At 46.7% G+C, this 16,120-nt stretch overlaps 1 protein-coding gene across 10 annotated transcripts in view; it reads left to right on the top strand.

The window, feature by feature from the left end:
- The window catches only part of pcdh15b (protocadherin-related 15b), a 1,235,959-nt gene that overhangs the window by 534,947 nt on the left and 684,892 nt on the right, over positions 1 to 16,120 (top strand). For all 10 annotated transcript variants that reach the window (XM_085994900.1, XM_085994899.1, XM_085994897.1 and 7 more), the window contains one exon: positions 8,611 to 8,817. In XM_085994900.1, the coding sequence (XP_085851026.1) occupies positions 8,611 to 8,817 (207 nt within the window). The remainder of the gene's footprint in view (positions 1 to 8,610; positions 8,818 to 16,120) is intronic.

Below are 16,120 nucleotides of genomic sequence, written 5' to 3'. Positions count from 1 at the left end.
AAATCAGCTGGCTGTTGTATCGGAGGATGCAACAGCCAGTCTGTAATCTCTACTACAATGGAGATGTCAGGGACTCCGGCTCCACAGCAGCTGAAGGCTGTAGGTAGAAACAAAGGTAAGTTAACATTTTCTAAGACTTTACACTCACCTCACATACTTACCACTCCACACTTGCACCCATCACTCACCTCTACATCGCACTTTCAGACTCCTCCGACCCCCGCAGACCCTCCTACTCGCCTACTACACCCCGGCGGGGTTCCCCCAGGTCGGGAAGCCCGCACTTCAGGTCGAACAATAATCTTATGAGTGAGGCAGTGGAGACAAAAGAAAACTTTAATACAAGTCTTCCTTTCCTCATAACTCAGACACTAGAGATCAGCCTTGTAACTCTGCTTTTCACTGTCTCCAGCACTTGAATGTCTCCCTTGCTCATCAGTGACCTGAACTGAACACCTGCCCATATACCTCCCCCCTTCCCACTGTCCAGGGCCCCAAACACCCCTTCCAGGTGAAACAGCGATTTACTTGTACTTCTTGCAATCTAGTATACTGTATTCGCTGCTCACGATGTGGTTTCCTCTACATTGGGGAGACCAAACGCAGATTGGGTGACCGCTTTGCGGAACACCTCCGTTCAGTCTGTAAGGGTGACCCCAAGCTTCCGGTTGCCTGTCATTTTAATTCACCGCTCCATTCCCACTCGGACCTCACCGTCCTTGGCCTCTTGCATTGTTCCACGGAAGCTCAACGTAAACTCGAGGAACAGCAGCTCATCTTCCGATTAGGCACTTTGCAGCCTTCCGGACTCAATATCGAGTTCAACAAATTCAGATCATAACCTCGGCCCCTATTACATTTTTACTTATATTTCTTTTCCACCCCTTGTTTTGGGTTTTCCCCCCACCCCCCCTTTCCTTTTTTTTTTCTCTCTCCCACATGGCAGCTGTCTCTCATTCTGCCAGTACATTTCACACCTAATTTGAGCCGTCTTTTGTCTCCACTAGTCCTATCACCATCTCGTCTGGTTTTGAATACCTCTTTATGTCTCTTTACTTCTTTTGTTCTATCGCAGCCCTGCCTTGCGATCTATTTAATTTCATTTCCTGTTTTGAAAAAGGGTTCACCCGAAACATTGACTCTAATTTCTCTCCACGGATGTTGCCTGGTCTGCTGAGTTTTTCCAGCATTTTCTGTTGTTATTTCGGATTTCCAGCATCTGCAGTATTTTGCTATCGCTCCAGATTTATCTTTTGTTTTCACTTAGCATCATATACCTCTATCACGTCCCTTCTCATTCATCTCTTTTCAAGTCTGAAGAGTCCAACTTTTTCTAAATTTTCATGACAACTCAGTCTCTCTGAAACTGAGGACCAACCTTTCACTGCCTGTAGGTCTTGCATGTTTCCGTCGTTCCTTAGTGACTCGAAGTGTGTGCAATGTTCAATTTGTAGCCTGTCCAGAGCTGTACAGCTTCAGCATGATGGTATCAGACCGATTTTCCAATATAACTCAGCATTCTGGTTTCTTTGTAGATCGCTACTCCACAGTGACTGAGTCTATTATCACTCCCAGGTCTCTTTCTGCCTCCCCCTTCTCTGGTTCACCACAGTTCATTGAGTACATGTGTCTTCCATTGTTTCTTCAAATGCGCTATCCTTATTAAATTTCATCCTCCATAATTCTGCTTATTTACAAATGTTGTCTAAATCTTCCTGTAATTCCATGGCTGATCCCTCAGACTCAACTGCTCCCTACACTAGCCTAGTATCATCTCTGAATTTGACCAAATTGCATTGTGCTTTGGAATCCAGGTTATTTATGTATATTAGAAACAGTAGAGACCCCAGCACAAAACCCTGAGATTCCCCACTTAGTACATCTCCCTAACCCGATATTACTCCTCTAACTAGTACCATTTCCTTCCTTTTTTTTGGTCAATTCCTTATCCAACTCTACGTTTTACCAAGAATAATCGCTTGGGAAGTGACATTAGTGGTGCAGGGCGGTAATGAAAGAGGGAAGTTAATGATCATCCAAAATGGAGAGAGGGAAGGGGCAGGAAAGATATGCTTGGTTCTGTGATCACGTTATAGATAGCAGAAATGACAAAAGATGCTCCATTGGATGTGGTGGCTGGCGGGATATAAGTTGAGGACAAGGGGACCCTGCCATCACCTTGGAAAGAGGGAGAAAGAGTAAGAACAGAGACCCACAAATATAGCAGGGGTGACCAAGAGTGCTTTCAGCATAGAAGACAAAAAACTTTGGCAGAGAAGAAAACAAGACATTTAAGAAACTGTTGAAGACGGTTGAGTCATAGAGCAGATATGACAGAGACTGAGAAATTTTAAGAAAGGAATAGATTGCTTTCAAGAGGAAGGAGAGGAAGAAACATAATCCAAACGAGTTTACCTCTGTCATTTTATTAGGTCTCAATTAAACAAGACACTTTATACACTTATCTTTTTGCCTGCTATATAATCAAACAAATGCTTGATGTGTTGTAAAGTTGAAAGTATTTTAGATTGTGTTTAATTGCTTAAAACAACAGTATTGGTATCAGGCCTGTACAGTGGTTTAAATGAACATAAATGGAAAAAGAAGAGTCTTCTTGAAGATGAGTGTATATACTTGTGCGGCAACCGCACATAGTCATTAATTAACTAATGCTGCAGCTATCTCAACCAATGTATTTAATTAACTTTTAGACAGCTGCTGTTTCAATGCAAGACTGATCAACAAATCCGACTCTCATTGTTTCGCCTCATCAGTCATTTTTTTTGCAGTTTGTGGTCAGATTAGTTAGTTATTTTGGCTAATCAATAATCATTTTCTCATTTCATCTTCAGTCATCTCTAACCAATGTCGTCTTTTATTTTTGCTTCTTTTTATGTGTGTTGTTTAATGATATCACCCAGGATTAATTATTTTTTAAATGTATACCAGCATCCCATTCAATTTATGTGACTTGGTAGATATTTTACCACATGGTTTAACATTAAATTATATTCTTAGATGTTTAAGTGTTTTCTGTCATGTACTTGAAACATTCCATCACATGAAATGCAATGTATTTATGCAAAGGCAGTTATATTAGATAGAAATCTGTAGACATGTTGTGCATTTCCCCCTGTTTATGAACTTAATTTGGATCCACTGTAATTGAAGTTTGGGTTGAATTCAATCATTAAAGTGCTTGTTGCAATCTAATTTTAACTCAGCACAGTAAAGAAGCTTGACAGGGAATAAAGATAATACTCCACTTGCTATTTGAGAGGGTGAGCGCTCTGGCGGCCCTGATGTGTACTTCAAGCGAGCTTGCACCGCTTGCTGCTTGTCCCCTGAGGTGGATCCCATGGCACTATTTCGAAGAAGAGTAGGGGAGTTATCCCCGGTGTCCTGGCCAATATGTATCCCTCAATCAACATAACAAAAACAGATTATCTGGTCATTTTCACATTGCTGTTTGTGGGAGCTTGCTGAGCGCTAATTGGCCGCTGGGTTTCCTACATTACGACAGTGACTACACTTAAAAAAAGTACTTCATTGGCTGTAAAGCGCTTTGGGCTGTCCGGTGGTTGTGAAAGGTGCTATATAAACACAAGTCTTTTGTTTCTTTATATTAAATGACCTTGTTGTTATCTCATTGTTGTTTGTGGGAACTTGCTGTGCACAGATTGACTGCCGCATTACCTACATTATAACAGTGACTACATTCCAAAGTACATAATTGGCTGTAAAGCTCTTAGAGACGTCCTGAGGTCATGAAAGATGCTACATAAATGCAAGATCTTTCCTTCCTTTCTTAAAGCAGAGCATGGTGACTCTTCTAAATAGATTGTCTGCAATGGAGGATAGATGGGCATCTATTGAGGATAGACACCAGAGGTACATGGATGTCCCCTTTATGAGGACTGTCAGTACTGAGACGGGTCCTCATGACTCCACTGAGGTGCAGCAGGTTGCTCTCCAGCCACTTGCTAGCAGTGAAGTGCGGGTAACCCATGAGAGGGATGTTGGTGGTTGACAACAAGGAAGTGTTGGCTCCTCTCCAAGTGCTCACACGACCATGCCACTGCGGAGCCCTCGGTCAGAGCCCCGGGTTCCTCACCCAACTGAGATGGCCGTCTCAGCCCCTGCACAGCTGCAAGAAGAGCAGACTGTGGAGGAGCCCTCACAGGCTCCCAAACCCAAAGGATGCCCAGCAAAGACGTCTAAGCAAGCGCAGCACCAAAGTAAGCAAGGTGCCTCTACATCGGCTGAAGCCACAGGGGAAGCACCATGCTGACCATGATGATTCTGGACACCCTGGCTGGTGCATACTGCAGGGCTCCACCAGATCTGTCCAGGCATTGGAAGCACATTTTGAGCCTGCTGATGGTTTGCTTGATGATGCTTCTGGTGGATAAGTGACTCACATTGTAGCGCTCCTCAGCCTCATTTGTTGGCCTCCTCATCGGTGTCATAAGCCACTTTTTCAGGGGCTAGTCCTTGTGGCCAAGTAGCCATCCGCAAAGTTGTGTTGGCGGATGGAAGAACTGAGGCACAGTAGACTGACGCAGGATGAAGGAGTCATGGCAAATGCCAGGGTACTTAGCGCAGACATGCATGATGATCTTCCTGTGGACCAGCTGGACATTCAGGGAGTAGAATCCCTTGCGGTTGACAAATACAGCTGGATTGTGATAGGGGGCACTAATGGCTACATGTGAGCAGTCTATGACAGCCTGCACCATTGGCAAGCCTGGCATATTGGCAAAGCCAACCACACGCGCGGTCACAGTTGGGCCATCTGTGGAGAAGTGGATGTAATTGTGGGCCTTGGCAAAGAGGGCATCGGAGACCTGCATGATGCAGATGTGTGCAGCTGACTGGAAGATGTCGCTGATGTCTGCAGCTGATCGCTGGAAGGAGCCCGAAGCAAAGAAGTTGAGTGTGGTGGTGACTTTGACAGCCACTGGTGAGGAGTGTCCACACGCTCCTCTGGGCTCCAGGTCTTGGTGCAGCATTGCGCAGATGTCAGCGACGACGTCTCGTGAAAGTCTCAGCCTCCTTTGGCACTGCTGCTCACTCATGTTGAGGAAGCTCATCCTCTGCCTGTAAACCCTGTGTTGGGGGTATCTCCTGCGGCGAGGTGCAGCCCTGCACTGACACCCTCCGCACTGTGCAGCATCAAGTGGGTGAGGAGGCGGTTGGCACTCCTGGTGTTGGTGCTGCTGTTGTGACTGGTTCTGGTGCTGCCGTGGCTGCTCTTCCTCAGAATCTGACGACCAAGATGAGAGGATATAAATGGTTCCCATACCGTTGCTATAGATTTCAGTTGAGGCAAGAAGCTTGCAAGCGCACAGTCAAAGTGGCCTGAGATTATTCCAATCAGGTCACACTGCAGATGGCTGTCAGCTTGAATAGTCACAAGGTCAGTAGAGTTGCAAAATCTTATCTTGAACCTCCAACAACAAAGTTGTGGCATTTGAATGTCAGCCATGTTGCAGGAGTGCTTTTAAGCGACTGCAGCAATTGACAACAATTCATGTCCTCGAGAAACCCGACTCATTGCAACTGATGTGTTTCGCAGAAGACAGGAAACAGGAGCCAAAAGCACCAAAATCAGAATCGCAGATTAAAATAGGATTAGCAAGGCAGTGACAGGATGTTAACTGCCTGTCCCGCCGTTTGGTGTCGGGTCAGTTCGGGAGCAGCTGACCTGACACTTATGTAATTAGCGTGGGGGCGGGTTGGAGGCAGGTTCGCAGCCAACCGGCATTTTGTCCGATTTTTACTGCCGACTCGCCTCCAAACCCGCCCTCTGAGGTCCATTAAAATCGAGCCCTCTATTTTTATGTCAGATTTCCAGCATCCACAGTATTTTGCTTTTATATATATTTTTAAAGCCTATCTGAGACCCTTGTAATTGTGCTCTTGATGCGCTATTCCCCACAAGAAAATCTTTATGGAGACCTTGCATTAAAATAGAAACAGCTCTGATACTGAAAATTGATTGGAGGTGCAACTAAACCTGACAGAAGCTTTATCTGAGATGCACCATTTCAATAAAAGCAGAGACAAGGGATTGGTTGCCATTTGTTGGAGAAATATCGCTGACGGTGGAGGAGACCGGAAGACAACCAGCTCAGAGTTAAAAATGCATAATGGGTCCAGTACGAATGAAGAGAGAAATAAACTGGAGGTGGAAAACCATTATTAGCACATCACTTCTGCACTGGGTGGAATATACAGTCCATCACTGTACAGTCTGTCGTCAACATCCAGCAATTTCCTTTTTTCTTGTTGATTCAAACATCAGAATCCACTTGGTGGCATTATCAGCATTTGAGTTGTGACCATAGTGGAGTGCTATTTCACTCCTGGCGTGAGAGTGCCGGAGCCGAGTGCGAACATCAGGAACGGCGCTGCAGGATGTGGACCACCGTTAGAAATGCCGCAGGAGATCTATTAGTATGCAGTAGATTTAGGAAAGGGCTTTCATCAAAAATAACTTTGAAAATATTATTTTTCCTCATTGCACCATTCCAGCACCTCTTGCTAGTAAAGTAAGGCTGTCTGGGGTGCAAACTTTGCTACAGCCTATCACTAGTGTGGTTCTATACCGCAGGGCTAAGGAAGAAATAATTTGTGTTGATATAGTATTTTTCACATCTTCAGGCGATCCCAAAGTGCTTCACCGCCAATTAATTTACCTTTTTGAAGCATAGTTACTGTTATCATGCAGGCAGATGCAGTAGCCAATTTGTGCACAGTAATGTCCTACAGAAAGCAAATTAATAACCAGATAATGTTTTTTGATGTGTTTATTGAGGGAAGCATGTTGGTCAGGGTACCAGGAGAACTCCCTGCTCTTCTTTGAGTACTACTGTCGGATCTCTTAAGTTGGCCTCTGATAATATAGTACTCCTTCCTGTGTTTTTTTTTCATCTTGATCTCTGATAATATAGTACTCCTTCCTATTGTGTTGTTTATTTTTTGCTTCTTCTGCCCTCCTCTAAAGTGGAATACTCCACTGCCGTGTATGCTATAATTAACAGACTGATCAAGACTGATTGCATGCACTCAGTGGGAGTAGGTGGATTAAAATAATTGTTAAAACTCAGATTCAAACGTGCGACTCCAAAGCACGAATGCTGCAGTTACTGGGACATCAGATAGAGAATTTTATCATTCTGAATGAATTTTTTTTTAATGCATGCGTGCCAAACTTCTGTCACAACAGGGAAATCCTCCATGGAGAATAAGCATAGAAATAGAAATGGTAATGTTTGGTGTGAGCTGAATGCAAATTATAGAAACTATTACAGAGATGATGCCTTCTGCATTGACAAACAATTTTTCATAATATTTAGGAATGGAAGCTTTTGTAGTACAACATTATTGTTGCAAGGTTGACTGATGTTTTTGAAATGCTTGTGGAAATCTTTCACAATTACTATGGAAATGTGCTTTGTACTATTGTACAGGAAAACCTCTCAGTATAGTTGCTCAAAATGAGAAACAGGACATCACCAGTGCATAGTAAAGCCACTCTGATTCTGCTATTTTAGAGACTTGAGCATATAATCCAGGCTGACACTCAAATGTAGTACTGAGGGTGTGCTGCACTGTTGAGATGGCATCTTTCAGATGAGATGTTAAACCGAGGCTCCATCTGCCCTGGTGAACAGGGAACCAGTGTAGGTCAGTGAGCACAGGGGTGGTGGGTGAACGGGACTTGGTGTGAGTAAGGATACGGGCAGCAGAGTTTTGGATGAGCTCAATTGATGGATCGTGGGAGGCCGGCCAGGAGAGCATTGGAATAGTCGAGTTTGGAGGTGATAAGGCATGAATGAGGGTTTCAGCAGCAGATTGGTTAAGGCGGGATGGAGGCAAGAGATATTACGGAGGTGGAAGTAGACGGCCTTTGTGATGGAGAGGATATGAGGTCGGAAGTTCAGCTCAGTGTCAAATAGGATATCAAGGTTACGAATAGCCTGAGACAGTGGCCAGAGAGGGGGATGTAATCGATGGCTAGGGAACAGAGTTTGTGCTGTAAAGTGTTTCAGATGTCCTGAGGTCATGAAAGGCACTATATAAATGCAAGTTCTTTCTTAAAGAAGTGATTTGACATCTACAGCTAACACTGATAAGAATGGACAACATAGGTGTTTTTTTTTTAGCATTTCAGCTTTTCACCAGGAGTCTAAACCACATCAATATAATTGGTTAGCTTATTCACATTGATTATATGTAGCAGGATAAGCTCCAGGATTACTTCTAGTTGAACTCATTAATATTTTTCAGAATAAATGGATTTTGAACATCATGACAGGAGGCCTGTTTTTTCCTATTGTGCTAAGCGATGAACTGCAGCTTGATTGTACCGTTCCAAACAAAATGTCCATTAATCTGCAGGACATTGTCACCATCATTACTTTTAAAAGCCTATAAAACGATTCACATTTTAAACTCACCTGCCAAGTGGTATACAAAATTATCACTGTTACAGGTTTGAAGCACTTTAGCACCACAGCGAACTGTATTCTGTTAAGTCTAATTTACTGACCAGTCAGTCCCTAGCCATGACTAATAAGACGTGACCCTCTGTTTTTCAACTAGGCAGAGCAAGACAACAGGCACCCACTGCCAGCTTTTGCCAATTTGCACATAGAGGTTCTAGATGAAAACAACCAAGCCCCATACTTTGAACAAACCACTTACCAGGGCTTCATCGTTGAGTCTGCTCCAGTGGGAACAACCCTTTCAGACAGTCGGAATTTAACAACACCATTAAGAATTGTAGCTCTGGACAATGATGTGGAGGAGGTGAGTGCTGCTGTTGGTTGTAAGTGTATATCCCATAGTTAGGACTTTAAAATAAAGATATATCACATTTTTGAAAAAATGCATATTGTCAAGAAATCTGCAGTAACATTCGCTTTATTTTCATTTTAAAGCACTCTCCATGAGATTTGAAAGGTGCACAGTCGTGTTAGCCTCCAAGCACTGCAGAACCTATTCCATTTGTAACACTTCATGATGGTTTTATGATGTTGAGGATGCATATTTTAATCTCATCTTCATGGAATCAGTTTTCCATTTGTGTGAATCTTGTTTGTCTGTTTATTTGTAGGTGCCATCAGGAGCTACTCCTGTACGTATTCAGGGTTGTTTTAGCTGTGTGTGTGTTAGATATTTTATCTGTTGCATGTTTTTGATTCTTGTCAAGTGAATGTTATTTTTTAATTCTCTGATTGCGTTTGCCATTTTGTTTTAGCAGACTTGTATATTACACTAAATTTTGTCCTCCCCACTAACCCCCCCGTCCCCCACCCCCGCCCCCGGCAACCCGCATGAAGTTTTAGTGGTATATATGTATATATCTGCCCTGGTAAGTTGCTGACATTGTAAGACCTTGCTTTTTAATTAAATAATAATGGATGACCATTGTCCTGCAGCAGACAACTAAGGACAGACAGGTTAATTTGACAAATGAAATCTTGGGTCAAGCTTTTCAGCTAAGTCTTTTCCCTGGTTCATGACGGATGGTAATCGTTTTTTTTACTATTTGATTGTAATTTCAGCTACTGTTCAATCACATTTTTCAAAGTCCTGCTTTCTAATAGGCAGAACATTGCATGATAACTCAATTGAGGATAATCATGACTGATTGAGAATACACTTGCTGAATACTTTAACAGATGACGGGGATGTTAACATCAGTAGAGACTTACTGGCTGTTCTTATTGGCTGTGAAAATGGCCAGATATTAAACGGAAACAATTATATGGATGCTTGATAAGAGAGTCTGGCCTTCACAACTATGAAAAATTTCACTTGAACACAGCCTTCCTTTTGGATAGCTGACCTATTTTATTTATTACCAATTGGAAAAACTGAATTTATCCAACAATCTCTTTTCAACATGTTATTTTTTAAACTGTTCTTTTACACAATTTATTTCAAATGCTGTAAAATTTAGTGGCCGTAACATTCGGCACCTTAACGCCGGCTGATCAGGCCGGTTTCGGAGGAAAAATGGCGGCCGCTTTGCTTCCATCCACTTCCAGCGGGTCTGGTGGCAGCGGCCATTTTGGGCCGGTTGGCAGCGCGGCTGTTGCCTGTGATTGCTGCAGAAATGGTAATGAGGCAGATCATGACATCAATCAGTGTGCAATGCTAATTTGACGCATGACCTGCCTTTTTGGACGTTGCTGGTCCATTCAACACACTCTCCAAATCGCAAACAGCTGAACGTGTGTTCCTCAGCAGGAAGGATCCCCCACCAGCGCTATTTAAAGGGATCAGCAACACCTTGCACCTGACTTGCTTTTTGATTTGTACTGGCTCTGTGTAAGTTTGTGCAACTGTCTGGAGCTTTCTATAGTTGTTTAAAGTTGGTGAGGTGACGGGGATTGTTGTTGCAAGTAGAGAACATTTTGCTTCTGATTTACTCGGTTAATCCCGGGGATGAGGGGATGGACATATGAGGAGAGGTTGAGTAGATTGGGACTCTACTCATTGGAGTTCAGAAGAATGAGAGGCGATCTTATTGAAACATATAAGATTGTGAAGGGGTTGGATCGGGTGGATGCGGGGAGGATGTTCCCGATGATGGGTGAAACTAGAACTAGGGGGCATAGTCTTAGAATAAGGGGCTGCTCTTTCAAAACTGAGATGAGGAGGAACTACTTCACTCAGAGGGTGGTAGGTCCATGGAATATGCTGCCCCAAAAAGCTGTAGAAGCTACATCATTACATAAATTTAAAACAGAAATAGACAGTTTCCTAGAAGTAAAGGGAATTAAGGGTTACGGGGAGCGGGCAGGAATTTGGACATGAGTCTAGGTTCGGATCGGTCATGGCCCTGTGGGTAGCGGAGCGGGCCCAGGGCCGTGTAGCCTGATCCTGCTGCTATTTCGTGTGTCTAATTCTGTTAGATTCAGGAGATGGTTCTGTGATAGTGGATTGGCAGTTAGGATCAGATCAGCCATGATCTTATTGAATGGCGGAGCAGGCTCGAGGGGCCGATTGGCCTACTCCTGCTCCTATTTCTTATGTTCTTATGTTCTTATGTTAAAGGGTTCTCCTCACCCCACTTGCTCCCAGTCATGGGGGCTGTACTTGCAGCCTGCCTTGCGCTCAGGTATGACAGGGCAATGGAGCAGAGGCAGTGAAGAAGAGGACAAGCTGCTTACAGAGGGAGGAGGAGGAGGAGGAGTGGCAGGTGGGCTTTCAACAGGAGGCCTTAACCACCTCGGGTCTTAAGGGAGCACTTCTCCTACCTGCACTTAAGCAAGGAGCAGTGTATTAGGAGGCTCCACTTCACCAAAGAGATGGTCACAGAATTCTGCCACCTCCTGAAATCAGACCTGTAGCCTCAGAGCAGGGCGACGACGGTGCTGCCAGTGGCCCCCAAGGTCACTGTGACCATCAATTTTTTTGCCACCGGATCCTTGCGGTCTGGAGCAGGAAACATAGTTGACATCTCCCAGTTTGCCGTCCATCACTGTATCTGAGACGTCACAGAGGCTCTGTACTCCAGGAGAGGGGATTTCATTGTCTTGAACAGCGAGAAGGAGGAGGAGCGCGCATGTGGCTTTTCCAGGATATCGGGCTTCCCCATGGTGCAGGTTGCCATTGACTGCACGCACATGGCTTTGCGGCAGCCGCATATCAATCCTGAGATGTACCGCAACTGCAAAGGGTACCACTCACTTAATGTGCAGTTGGTGTGCGACCACGCGCAGCACATCAAGATGGTGAATGCCCGGTATTCTGGCAACAGTTGTGGTGCCTTCATCCTGTGCCAGTCTGGTGGGCCAGCAACCTTCCAGACACCACGTCGAACCTGAGGGTGCTTGCTCGCAGACAACGGCTATCTACTCTACCCTTGGCTGATGACTCCCCTCCGCAACTCCACCACTCGTGGCCAGCACTCATATAATGAGAGCCATGCTGCCACGAGAATCCTCATGGAGCAGACCATCGGGGTTCCGAAGCAATGCCTTGACCGCTCGGGAGGCGCCCTCCAGTGGGTGCCCCATTTTGTGGTGGTCTGCTGCGTCCTCCATAATTTGGCCATCCTGAGGGCGTAGCCCTTGCCACCACGGGTTCAGGGACCACCTCAGAAGGATGAGGAGGAGGAAACGGAAGAAGGGAGGAGGCAGGCAGCAGATTCCCTTTCTGGATGGGCTGTCCATGAGCACCTCATTAGAATCCGGTTCACCTGAATGAAACCCCAGATTCCCGTTGCTCACCAATTCCCCATCTTACCATCCCTCTGTCATAGAACATCACAGTGTCCTATTTGGCACACAGCTGAAATGAGAGCCACCATTAAACAAACATTCCAAGCATAATTTATCAATGCCAAACTACACAACAACGTGAACTAACCACCCTTGTGCATTCCCTTAGTGCCTGTCTTTCATCTTCCTTTGCCTACTCTAGTGCTCCTATGCAGTGCTACCCCAGTGGCTGCAGCGAGGCTGGAGCGAGGTTGGTGGAAGGCTGCTGACTTTCCATGGGGAAACTTCAGATGGCCTTGCAGGATGACCTCGAGCAGCTCTGGGCCTAGAAGGTCTAACTGTAGACTGCACCACCTTGGCATGGGCGGCAGCGGTCTGGGATGGCTGGCTGATAGGCAGCAGCAAGGGCACTGGTGGAGTGGTGGGAGTAGGAATGCTGTCATCCTGAGAGAGGACAGCACATTCTTGCTCCACGGAGCTGTTACGTCCGTGTATAATAAGAAACGGACTGCAGAGAACGGTACAATAGGTGTTTACTCAACGTGGCTCAAACTGCAACTGAACTGTACAGATTACTACTCCGCGTTATAGACAGGTGTGGTCACTGCCGGTACTACAGTATACATGAGCTGTAAGAAGTAGTACCCCCCTTAAAGGTACATACATTACAATTCCTCCCCTTTTAGATTAACAGTACCATAGCACTCATTTAACAATTAAATATCAAACTAATTACAATTAACACTTTTAACATGCAACATTAGCTGAAAATAGTCTTTATAAATTCAGTCTTTGGGGAGGGCTACATTGAAGCTCCTTGTTGGCTTCTCATGGATGTGCTGGAATTGCTTACTCTCAACATCTCTTCGTACGTTTGGTCTGAGCAAATCCAGGTGAGATCTTAACCTTCGGTTAAAGAACATCATGGCTGGGGCCTGGTTGGTGACTGCATGTGTCGCATTCCAGTAGGCGAACAGGAAATTGTCCACCTTGTGCTGCAGCAGAATGTTGTCATTGTACATAGCCTTTATTGCCTTCTTAAAGGTTTGTACGAACCTCTCAGCCAATCCATTTGTGGCTGGATGATACGGGGCGGATGTGTAATGCCTTACCCCATTCTTTTTCAAGAACCTCCGGAACTCTTCGGACACAAACTGTGGTCCGTTGTCGGAGCAAATCTGTTCTGGCAAGCCATTCCTGGCAAAAATGGTCCGTAGGACTGCAATAGTTTTCTCCATGGTGGTGGAGGACATTTTGATGACCTCAGGCCATTTCGAGTGCGCATCCACAGCTATTAAAAACATTGGGCCAGAAATTCAGTAGGCTTTGCGCCCAGTTTTCGCCCAAAGAGGGCTTTTGCGCCACTTGCTGAGCTTTCGCCGATATTCAGCGCTGCGGTAATGGCGGCGTTAGCCAGGAGCGCTGCGCCGCCACCGATGATGTCATCGGTGTGCGCAGTGCCCCGCTACCGCCCCGCTACCGGCCCGACCGCCATATTTAGCTGCGGCCGCCTCTTCCGCAGCGGCCGCAAACAGCGATCAGAAAACGGGGCCGTCCTGTAGCGTTAGTGGGGCGAGTTAAGGCGGAGGTGTGGTAGGCCGCTTTTTCGGCGGCCGCCCGCCCACACCTCCTTCCCCGGCCTCCTCCACCACCCCCCCCCCGCGGCATTGCCGGCTGTTTTCCGGGAGCCTTGCACTTCTCCGTGGTGCCGGGCTCATTTGCCGGCACTAGCGAGCGGCGATCTCGCTGTTGCAGGCACCTCCCCCTTAAGAGAGGGAGGAAGGCCTGCAGTACCGCAGCCTGCCGCTCCGCAGCGGGTGGCGCTGCGGCACCTAACGCGCCGATATTCAGTTTCAGCGCCCCAAGCGGGGGCGCCGAAACCCTTGAATAGCGGCCGCCTTTGAGTTGGGGCGCTGAAACTGAATTCCCGGCGGGCGCAAGTGGATCCGCGCGCAGCTGTACTTTCTGGGCGCGAGCGAGCTGGCCGCCCCAAACTGAATTTCTAGGCCATTGAGTCCATGAATGGACCAGCAAAATTAATATGCACCCATTGCCATGGAGATGAGGGCCACTCCCATGGGTGTAGAGGGGCTTGTGGTGGTGCATTTTGGACTTTCTGGCATCCTGAGCAGCTCTTGGTCAGGTCCTCGATTTGTTTATCGATTCCCGGCCACCACACATAAGCCCTGGCTAGGCTTTTCATTTTTACCCCTCCCAGATGACCCTCATGAAGCTCATTGAGCACTCTATCCCTTAACTTGGGTGGAATTACCACTCGGGATCCACACATCAAGGTCCCCAGGCACACTGACAGCTGTTCTCTCCTTGTCGAGAATGCTGGCAACAGTGAGTCGCCATGTGCTGGCCATCCCTTCACCATCAAATCATATACCCGAGACAGTGTCGGGTCATTTCGGGTTTCCTTTTCGATACAAGCATTAGTTACCGGTAGGTATTCAACTGTAGTCGAATGGAATATTTCGACAGGATCCACTGCTGGTGCTTCCTCCGCAGTAGGCAGTGGCAGGCGTGATAGCCCATGCTGTTTCGTGCCCTTATATTCAATCTCATAGTGGTGCGCCCCTAGAAAAAGTGACCATCTTTGTAGTCGTTGCGCAGTCATCACCGGAACGCCCTTCTTCGGATTAAAAATGGAGACAAGAGGCTGGTGATCAGTCAGCAAGGTGAATTTCTGCCCGTGCAGATAGTGATTGAACTTTTTCACTCCCCACACTAGGCTGAGGGCCTCCCTGTCAATCTGGGCGTAGTTACGCTCGGCTGAGGTTAGTGATCGTGACGCAAAGGCTATTGGCCTCTCTGAGCCATCCGAGAATTTGTGTGACAGCACCGCTCCAATGCCGTAGGGTGACGCATCACATGCCAACCGAATTGGTAATGCTGGGTTGTAATGGGACAATACCTCTTTCGATGTGATTAGTGTTTTGCTCTTCTGGAAAGCTCGTCTATATTCGTCATTCCACTTCCATGGCACCCCAGTTTGCAGTAGGGTGTTCAGTGGGTGTAGTATTGTAGACAAATTTGGCAAGAACTTATGGTAGTAGTTTACCAGCCCGAGGAACGACCTCTGTTGTGACACATTTTCCGGTGCTGGAGCCTTGACTACTGCCTCAATCTTCTCTGGGGACTTATGTAACCCCTCTTTATTGATAACGTGGCCACAATACGAGATCTGTTTTCTAAAAAACTCGCATTTGGGGCGGTTCGCTCGGAGCCCATATTCCTGCAATCTAGTGAGCACCTGCTCCAGGTTGGCAAGGTGATCACTGTCATTTTCGCCTGTGACCAGGATGTCGTCCAAATAACACTGGGTCCCTGGGATCCCTTGCAGGACTTGTTCCATTGCCCTCTGCCAAATAGCCAGAGCTGATGCTACCCCGAACACCAGCTGGTTGTATTGGTAGAGACCTTTATGCGTGTCTCTCTCTCCCTCTCTCCGACGCTGCTCGGCCCCTGAACACCGGCTGCGCCCTGTGCGCTCTGCCCTCTCTCCCTCTCCCCGTCGACGCTGCTCAGCCCTTTGCTGTGCCGCACGGTCGGGCTCTAACCCGTCGCCGTCCGGGAAGGGTCTGCGCACTACCTGTTGCCAGCCCGTTTCGCTGGACCACCTCGACTGGAAAGCCAAGCCTGGCTCTCGACAGCCTCCTCCGCAATTCTTGAGTCTCTGCTGGATGACTGGGCGGTTGCCCATGGTCGACACCCGTGTCTCTGGCCTTGACCTCCAACCCACTGATCTCCAGGAACGAATCCCCGGGACGTGATGCAGAGTTGCAGGTAGGTTCGAACCTGCCTCGTTGCCAATGTTACGTCCGTGTATAATAAGAAACGGACTGCAGAGAACGGTACAATAGGTGTTTACT

Source organism: Somniosus microcephalus, chromosome 8, assembly GCF_052327205.1.
Source record: "Somniosus microcephalus isolate GS21.2 chromosome 8, FLI_Smic_1.0, whole genome shotgun sequence".
Taxonomy (NCBI): Eukaryota; Metazoa; Chordata; class Chondrichthyes; order Squaliformes; family Somniosidae; genus Somniosus; species Somniosus microcephalus.
This window is presented reverse-complemented; position numbering and strand designations above follow the sequence as displayed.